The sequence below is a fragment of the Saccostrea echinata genome, unplaced genomic scaffold (assembly GCF_033153115.1).
Source record: "Saccostrea echinata isolate AGI-Se365-2 ecotype Australia unplaced genomic scaffold, CSIRO_AGI_Sech_v1 ptg000004l, whole genome shotgun sequence".
NCBI classification, from domain to species: Eukaryota; Metazoa; Mollusca; class Bivalvia; order Ostreida; family Ostreidae; genus Saccostrea; species Saccostrea echinata.
Window position 1 is genome coordinate 3,116,515 of NW_026889753.1, and position 9,785 is coordinate 3,126,299.

At 33.3% G+C, this 9,785-nt stretch overlaps 1 protein-coding gene across 1 annotated transcript; it reads right to left on the bottom strand.

The window, feature by feature from the left end:
• Positions 1 to 7,212: 7,212 nt before the first annotated feature.
• LOC133179389 (uncharacterized) lies at positions 7,213 to 8,996 on the bottom strand. Its single transcript, XM_061314157.1, has 6 exons — positions 8,957 to 8,996; positions 8,782 to 8,837; positions 8,098 to 8,272; positions 7,852 to 7,952; positions 7,482 to 7,616; positions 7,213 to 7,376 (listed from the first exon to the last, which is right to left on the bottom strand). The coding sequence occupies exons 2-6, from the start codon at positions 8,825 to 8,827 to the stop codon at positions 7,366 to 7,368; spliced, it is 468 nt and encodes a 155-aa protein (XP_061170141.1). The 5' UTR covers positions 8,828 to 8,837; positions 8,957 to 8,996; the 3' UTR covers positions 7,213 to 7,365.
• Positions 8,997 to 9,785: the final 789 nt, after the last annotated feature.

Consider the following 9,785-nt stretch of genomic DNA (forward strand, 5'->3'; position numbering starts at 1 on the left):
TCTTACCTTAATCGCACATGTCTAATTCATCTGCATATTCTTTGATCCTCCACAGCTCTCTTGCTATGGTTGTATCGTCCGGAAGATACATCAAACTATAAAACAACTCAAAATCATAAACAATAAATTTTAAATGTGAATCCTTTGGAAAATAAGATTATTAACAACTTACACCAATCAGTTTTTTTTCTTTTTGATGAAATAAATTAAAAGCCACAATTACCTTTAAATATTTTCTGGTTTGTCTGTGAAATTATATCTTCTGGAGTAGTTCTGAGAGATATTGACATTTTCTTTCTTGGTTTCCTATAAATGTATGGGAAGCTCCACTATTATACTGAATTTTTGAAGAAAAAAACATACTTATAGTCAACCAAATTATTTGAAAGGGAATCATATTACTATCCAATCAGGGGCGGATCAAGGAATTGAAGTTGGGGGGGGGGGCGCAAAAAGTAGGCAGGGGGTCTGGCGAAGCCCTGGTGGGGGCCCAGGGGGCGAAGCCCCCGGAAGCTCCTGGATTTTAGAGATTTTGCAGGGTAAAAAAGAAGTCTACCGAGAAAATATTTTTACATTTTCTCGACAAAACTATGATTTACGTTACTTTTGAGAGTTTTAAGGGGGCGCGCCGGGTGCGCCCCCCCCCCTTAAAACCGCCACTGACTATCCTGTATCTTCTCTTTTTTTTTTTTTTTTGTCCCAACTCCTTTTCTAATTCAGACATATCATTTGGAACAGCTGCATAAATTCAAACTTTGGCTCCAAAAAAATATCCGTTGGCTTATCTTCATCTGGTTCAGCCTATCGTTCACTTCCCTTCCATTTCCGTATTCCTTTCTTCCACTTCCTGCAGAGGGGGGAATATTCTGCCATTATTTTTTTTTTCTTGAGAAAATGTTACGCTTTTTTTAAAATTACTATTATTTAGAAAACGATTTGTTTTTGCCATCATCATCTTTACTTTGGCAAAATTATCTACCTTGTTGCAAGCTTCAAGGTTTTGCATTCCAACATCGAAACAATTATGACAGTCATCATAGTAGAAAAAATTCAATACTAGAAACGCCTCTCTCCGTAACTGCACTTAAAAGAGAACAAAGTTACCGACCCTCGTGAATACTGAATAATAATTAAGAAAAACTTGTAGTAAAAACTAATGCTGCTATTTAATCTTGTTTTCTGCTTCTCTTAACTATTTTTAATTTTACGGCTGCTTGTATAGATATAACACATCATTATGAAGCATCAATTCAAAGCCATTTATTGAAATTTATAACCACGGCTATTTTTTTTTATATAAAATATCGTTAACTAAATATTGATAAAATGAAACCATTGTTTTCATTTGAGTGTCAAGTAAAAGTGGATTTTGCTGAGCATTCAATAATTGCAAATCGGCGCTTTCTTACACAAGAAGCAACTTTGACGTCGCAGTAAGCAACGTCTCTGTTAGAAACGCAAAGATGTATCCTTTTCCAAGCACGATTGAAAATGACATTATACTTCTTTTCAGTTTATCTATTTTTATGCACACTTAACATTGTCATTCACAATAATAGACCATACGCAAGCAGCAGGTCAATCATACCAAATTTTTACACATGACCTCTCATTGGACCATCACTGAAGAATTGCATATCACTTGTCAATGGAAGTACTATATACTTTCATCTTCGTCTCATCAAGAGCCTGCATTTTAGGAAGAGATACTAATACCCGTAAATCTGGAAATTTTCATGGCGAAGCTTTTTTACGAAGCATGGTCAGAATGCTATATCTTGATTTTTACGTTTCTATAAATGAAAAATGTGAAGATCATAAACAATGATCGATCTAAAAAAAATCCACAAAATACAAATCTGTGAACAAGGCAAAAAATACACGGACCCCCGGAAATTCCAGAGGTGGGATCAGGTACCTAGGAGGAGTAAGTATCCCCTGTCGACTTTGTCAAGTAGACATATGAATGGAAGTTACTAAATAAATGTTAATGGAAAATTTCCGAGTTCCATTTTTTGAGGTGACGTAAGTCAGCCTCGTAAGCTGCTGACCAGCTTCAATGGCGCCCCCCCCCCTTCTTTTCACTACCATTTGCAATTTCTTATTTATCTTCACTCACGGGACAATTCACAACTCTTGATGTTAACACTTGATACCTTAGAAAGCAAGAATCAAATCAGAGATAGGTTGCTAATATGTAAACAATAGCATTTGCAAGATTGATTGGAAATATTAAAACGTTAATTTTTATCAGTTCACAGAGAAATATAGTCCCCTCTTTATACATGCATTGAAATCAGAATTTCGGTTACAAAACAAGATCGAAGATGTATATAATGTAGTTTTAAATTGTATCAAATAAATATGATTTTCCAAACAAACTACAATTTTATTAGCTTTTAAAAGCTTCCAATCTAAGTAAATATTTGAGCAAAAAAGCAATTAAACGTGATTTTTTCCTCTTAGTAAACGGTCAAAACTGTTTGTTATTGTATCATTTTGTATCTTTATATGACTACTTTACCATATGTGAAAATCAGAAAAATTTAAATATACGAAGTATATAAAAATAACCAATATATCCTAAAAATTTAACAAAAATAGAGGAAATTCGGATTAGCCAATATCTATTTTAGTTAAATTATTAGGATATATTGGCAAATCCGAATTTCCTCATTTGTGTAAATTTGGTAGTATCATCTGATAGATCCTATATAGTAATATCTTTTTATGCAAAAAGAAAAACATTTTATCTTTTGAAATAGAAGTAGACATCGCATGATTGGCAACAGTAATTTTTCATTTTTAATGTCAAGGAAAAAGATAATGACCTTGACCTGACCTTGCTTCTAAAATAAAACGGTCAAATTTAATTTTATTGATTCCATCACTTAGTGATAATGTCTTCTTGAATCTATGAAAATTTCATTAATTTTTAAATACAAGAAATATGAGAAGAATCCCTTCTTAAGTGTAAATATTATGTTAATACTCAGTAAACTATGCAAGAAATGAAATAAGAACCTTAGTCTATCAGTTGAAAACTTTAGATTGACAATGTATGTATAATTTCGTTTTCCAGGTAGGCATTTATATTAATTGCCATTGAAAAATATCAAACAATTCTTTTTTTTTTAAATATACCTTTTTGTTTCTTTAAGTATTCTTAGAATATAAATTTCTTTAAGGTATATACATTAACATGTATTTGATTTTTTTAAAGTTTAAATAATGATCAGTATGCGCTAAGAAGTCTCCGTAGAATTTTAAAACTTCTCCCTAAATTTCTCTGAGGGAGAAGTTATGTCTCCCTAAATTTTGGGTCTAGGTTAGTAGGTTGATCCCTGAGTTTACAAATTTGTTTTTCTGCATTAACCGGTTTAAGCAACTTGTTAATCTTTTTTTTCAATTTTTAAAATACATGTACAGTGTATAGTAATGCCCAGTCGCAGATGGGCTTGTGGTGGAAGCATTTATTTCCATAAAGGTGTTATTAATAAAATCTTCCTAAAGGGAGGATTAACAGCAATTAAAACAGAATGCTGCGTTTCAAATGTAGTCAGTAGCATTTCCATAATTTTTAAAATTGTCTTTACATATAAGTTTTTTTTGTCCCCTCGTTACATTTATGCAAAGTATTTTGATAGTTGTATTCATAATTTCCCTTCGATCTTGAAACCTTACAGCTGTAGATTTTTAATTGCTGGACTAAATCCATCACTAAAATCATGGATCACCTAATCCACTGTCTATTTGATAAGTCAGATTTTGTATAATTGCCTTTCTTTAAATATGACATTTTCCTACACGGCTGCTTCGGCTGACGGACTCATAAAGTGATGATTGAAGAGGTTATGATGTACTTGGATTTGGGGTAATTTAAAGTGAAAGAATTAAAATCAGTTTTTAAATTCAATTTTTGCTTTTAAAAAATAATATGAATGAAAGCAATGGTTTGAATTCCATTTTTGCACTTCATTGTTATCACACATTTTTACAAGCACAATTAATGTATTTGGAGAAAATGACATTGGAAATAGTTTCAAGCAAATGCACAAAGGGCTTTATACATTCATTGTGGGATTGATTTGGATTTGAAAGCATATACATGTAGTAAAGCAATATTTTAGGTAAAAGGGCTATTTACATTTTGATATGACTGTCTTGAAATACGGAAAATTAGCTCTAAAATTTTAACATTTTTGTGCTCAGAAAGAATGCATGGATCTTTAGTGCTTCAGATCTGAAGGTATTTTGGGTCTTCAATACTTCATATGATTAAACAAAAAGTCTGTGAGCGAATGCTCACTAGTAGAAACCCCGTTCTGATGTGAATATACCCTCTCATGTTGACATTTAATTCATACAAAAATTAATCCGACCATTTGGCATGCCTAAACAAAGATTGTGTTAAAATTTCAAGCATCTATGATGAGTAGTTGCTGAGAAAACTGCGACGAAAATTTGTTATGGACAGACGCACGGATAAACAGGAAGTTGACATTTAATTCGAAAATGAATCCCACCATTTGGCATGCCTAAACAAAGATTGTGCTAAAATTGTAAGCATCTGTGCTGAGAAGTTGCTGAGAAAACTGTGACGGAAATTTGGTACAGACAGACTCACGGATAAACAGGAAGATGACGTCAGATTCGAACAAAAATGAATCCCACCATATGGCATGCCTTAACAAAGATTGTGCTAAACTACTCATTCAAGCATCTGTGATGAGTAGTTGCTGAGAAAATTGCGACGAAAATTTGTTACGGACAGACACACGGACACACAGACAGACACACAAGGATAAAACAGTATATCCCCTCTCCTTCGGGTATAATAAAATAATTATATATAATTTTATTTGGGGGAGGGGGAAAGTCTAAAAGGGCCTTCTTTTGGCAAAAAAAAATATCGAAGAGGTTTTTTTTATTGTATTAAATGCTAGTTCTATCAGTGATTATTGTGGCTCCAAGGCCATAAAACTTAGACGAGCTCGTTTTTGATCTCAGTCTCACTTTTACAAAAGGAATTATTAGTTGAAAAGTAAGACTCCGAGCAAGAGTGAGCTCGTCTAAGTTTAATGGCCCCGGGGCCTGGAATTTCAAAGACATATGATACATGCCCCCTTTTTTTAACACACTCATATGGCAACGATTCTTTTGTTGGTATTTTCGCGTTTAACTAGTTCAGTTTTTTATAGATCAAATAAGTTACAAAGTGCATTTGTTGTATTGCTCACTTTTTGCTTTCCAATGGTTTTCATTGGGGGTTCTCTTGATGTAAGGTTTTGTATAAGCCAGTTAACTTGGGGACAGATTTCACATGTCACCTCGATTCAGTACTTTGATTATTGAAGAAGTAGTTGTCCGTGATGTTTTTAATTTATCGAGAAGATGGTTGTATTGAGTGTAGAAAAGTCATATGCTTTGATGTTACTGACTGTTGAAAAAATTGGTGATTTTATATTTTCTAAACGTTCTTAGGAGTGACTGAGATTCCCTATATGATATACACCACTTCTAGAACTATTGTAGCACAATACCTCTGAACTTTCTCCTTTAATTGCAGCAGTTGATATTCTTGTGAGGAGTACAGATAGAGTGTTGGTAGAGCATTTGCTGGACCTGGTAATGTATCTTTATAAGGATTTTTATGAAAATTAGGAATCCAGAATAGGTACACGGGTAGATCGAACTCAACTTGGTTGACTGGAATGTTAAAAGTATCGAACCCAAGTTCTTGTTACAAGCCTTGCCTGCTCATACCATAACATTATAAATATTATATATACAGTCGTACATTCTTACAGAAGTATATTATGACCTCAAAAATATTTATTGATTTTTATGCCCCCGTACCGAAGATTCGGGGGTATCTAGTTTTTGCCCTGTCCGTCCGTCTGTCTGTCTGTCCGCAAAAACTTTAACATTGTTCATAACTTTTGATTGATTAAAGCTATGGTTTTCATATTTCACATGTACATTCCTTGTGACAAGACCTTTCTTTGGGTACCATCATATTTGATCTTTTTACCTTGACCTTGGAGTTTGGCCCAGTTTTACAAAATTTTACCAAACTTTAACGTACTTGGCCATAACTTTTGAACAGTTGCTGCTAGGGCTTTCATACTTCACATGTGTAATCCTTGTGACGAGACCTTCCTTCAGAGACCAACAACTTTGACCCTTTGACCTTGACCTAGGAGTTTGGGCTACTTTTGAAATACTTTAACCTTGGCCATAACTTTCGAACGGTTGGTGCTAGGGCTTTCATATTTCACATGTGTATTTCTTGCGAGAAGGCCTTTCCTTAGGCACCATTAATTTTGCCTTTGATCTTGATGTTTGACTTACTTTTGAAAAACTTTAACCTTAACCTTTTCCAAATCTTCTCAATGCTTTCATATTTCACACATATATTCCTCGGGACAAGATCTTACTTTGGGTACCAACATATTTGATTTGCATTTAAGAAAGTTTAAACTTCACTATAAGTTGCCGTAAGGGGGCATCAATGTTTCACAAATACATCTTTGTTCCTAAATGAGTTTCTACGGAAGCCCATTTAGGACCTATCAAAAAATATTTTCGAATTCAATATAGCGAATTGTAGAATTTGTTATAACGAATTTAATTTCGTAATAACAGTTTCTTTGAATTCCTTATAACGAATTTAATCTGTTATAACAAATTCGTTGAATCCGTTTTTGAACGCATTCAAAAATTTGATATAACTAATTAAATTCGTTTAAACGAATTCAAAAAATTTGTTATAACAAATTAAATTCATTATAACGAATTCAAAAAAACTGTTATTATACAGTTTTAATATACCGATACAAACATAAAATTTAGAGGATTCGGATAGAGTGAATTCATAGCAGGGATTAGCTCATTGAACTAACACATGGGGATTAGTCCATTCACATATTAAACCAATGTAAAAATAAAATCTAGAGGATTACGGATAACCGGGAATTAGCTTTTGATGCAGGGATTAGCTCACTTGACTAATGCACGGGGATTAGTCCATTCATAACGATTTATAGGGAATCACATCTAACGATCTAATGTAATATAGGGAAAAAATCAATAGAGGTGTAATAAAACGAATTAAATTCATTATAACAAATTCGACAATACGTTATATTTTTGATAGGTCCTAAATGGGCTTCCGTAAGTTTTGTGTTTCTATTTTTTTTAAGGAAATAATTTTAATACCGTAATTTTATTACATTTTATCTAAAGAATTAAGAAAAGATGGATTTCTATTGAGTCAAAATATTAAATTTGTGGAAGGAGAACAAAGAATATATACAACAATGTGCCACTGAGTAGGTTTGCTGATCCCATGGAATAAATGACTTAACTGCATGCTGCAAAGAAAATAGTACAATTGGATTAGAGGGTACATCCAGTGACAGTTGATTTTCATTGAAATTGAAGATATTTTGCTTTTTTTAGAAGTTGAAGAAACTTACTATTTTTTCTGATGGTACGAGATTCGACCACTCCAGCATTACATAGGGCGACCGTAGCTTTAGAGTCTCCATTAGCGTCCTTATCTCCCTTTAATAAAACAATCACTCTTTGATTCCTTGCGTTTATGTCTTTGCCTGAACAAATACACAGATATTTCTTAAAACAACTTTGAAAGTAAAGCCAGATTTTAAATAATTTAATTTTTCTAACAATCCGGAAGACAAACCACAATGAGACGGATTGAACATACATACTGTCTTCATTAGCATCTACATGTAGAATACTTCAATAAATAATTTGGTGCGTTGCGTAAATTAACATGTCAGCGTTTAGTTTTTAATCCCATTTTGGATTGACCTTAAACCTTACCGCTGTTAAATGTTATCTTGTAGGAACAACTGCTCAATTTCTTATATTTCATACAACGGTAAACGACAAAGTCCACTCCGAAAATGTTTACTGGAGGAGAACTACAGAAAAAGCAAAAAGAGGATACGCTTTTATGATCATTATCCTTTGACAAAGATCTAAAACGATATGACTTGTATTTAAGGTCAAAATTCGATTAGCTTCATAGTGGCGATTTGCTAAGATTTTCTCTTTGTGTGTACCTACGCCAGTAAAATTTGGTCAGTGTCTTCATCAACACAAGTCCAGCTATTGACACTTTTGTCAAGTACGGTCACACCCCAACCAGTAACTCCCGAGGACGTGAAATCCACTCCTTTGTTTGTGCTTGAGTCCGTCCAATCACCGGTCAGGTCTGTCGGGAAGGATGTGCAGGCCAAACCTAAAGTTATATTCAAAATATTGTGACACACATGCAAAGATTTTGCAGAAAGGAATCGGCTCACTTACATACAAAGGCATTAGAGGAGGGTGTTACTTAATTCTAAGCCCATTTCTCTACTAGATTCGGCCGCATGCATCCCAAAGCCTTCCATTTTATTAAAGATTTAATTAGGTATTGTATGGCAAACAAGTAAGACCTAAAATTAAAATGGAGACCAAACAGTAGCAAAGTAGAATGTGAAAAGGTTTAATAGTTAAATGGTTGACCGTTCATATAATCAGTGAACTAAAAATATAACGTGTTCAGTTGTCATACATTGCGAACACCTTTGAGAGACATCGACATACTACACCAGTTAGTATACATGAGTAAACATAATTACTATTCTTATTCAATAAGAATTGGGGTGGGGGTAAAAGGAGTTATTATCATTAACAAACACAGAAAAAGAATTAACCAATTTGACATTAACAATAGTTATACCAGTAAATTTTATGTATACTCACATGTAGTTACAAATGGCAAGAGAAGGAAAAGTAAACGCTGTTTCATCTTTGTCCTCCTGTTAAAAAAATGTAACCTCCGTTTTAAAATGGTATACAAATGCTCTAAAATCTAATAGAGTTTTAAGATTTTTAAGTTTAGATTAAACTTTTGCGATTTAAAAGGTTGAAAACTCACGTCACTTGTACTGAAATATACAACCAAGCCTTCTCAAACGTGACGAGTATTGCCTTTTTTTTTTCAATTTTATATCTAATTACTTACAGGATGTTGCAAGAATCAATATCTCTACATAGTAGAAAAACGATTTTTTGGTTGTGTTATTCCGACCAGTCGTAAACCTTTTGAAATTTCCTTGTGGATGTTTACATGTTATTGTTGTAAATATGCAGTGTCAAAAACTCGTCTAAGATTATAAAATAATGTAAGAATGCTCAGAATTCGCTTAAAAACGAATGGATTAGATTTTCCAACCATATACATCTTTCATTTTAATCATGGGAAGTTGATCAATGTCTGGAAAATGCTTAATTTTTAGTACACACAGCACTGTTACTTAAACATTGTTAAACCTTTGCATATTTTTGTAAACAATAAATATCAGATGTTTTAAATATTTAATTCCTTAAGCACAAGACTTCAGAATATAAAAGAACTACAGAGATTGAGAAACAAACAGAATGGCGTTATCTAATGCTACAGCTCTGGCACTGGTTAAGAAAATTTCTAAGAAACAAGCAGTGGCGTATATTCCATATAGGCAAGAAGGATGTAGCCTACACATCATTTTTTTCAGGGACTAAAAATTTCGTTTAACAAGCATTCTGAGAGTATTGCATTAGCAATACTAGTCCCCTACCGGCAAGTGTAATCTGAATCCGCTAAAAATTGAAAATGCCATAATTCCGTCAAAAATCAATGACGCAGAATGAAATGCAAACTTGATCTATAACTCATCAAGGTAAAGTCACATACCAAAAATCAGCTCAATATCTGCAAGCGTTTA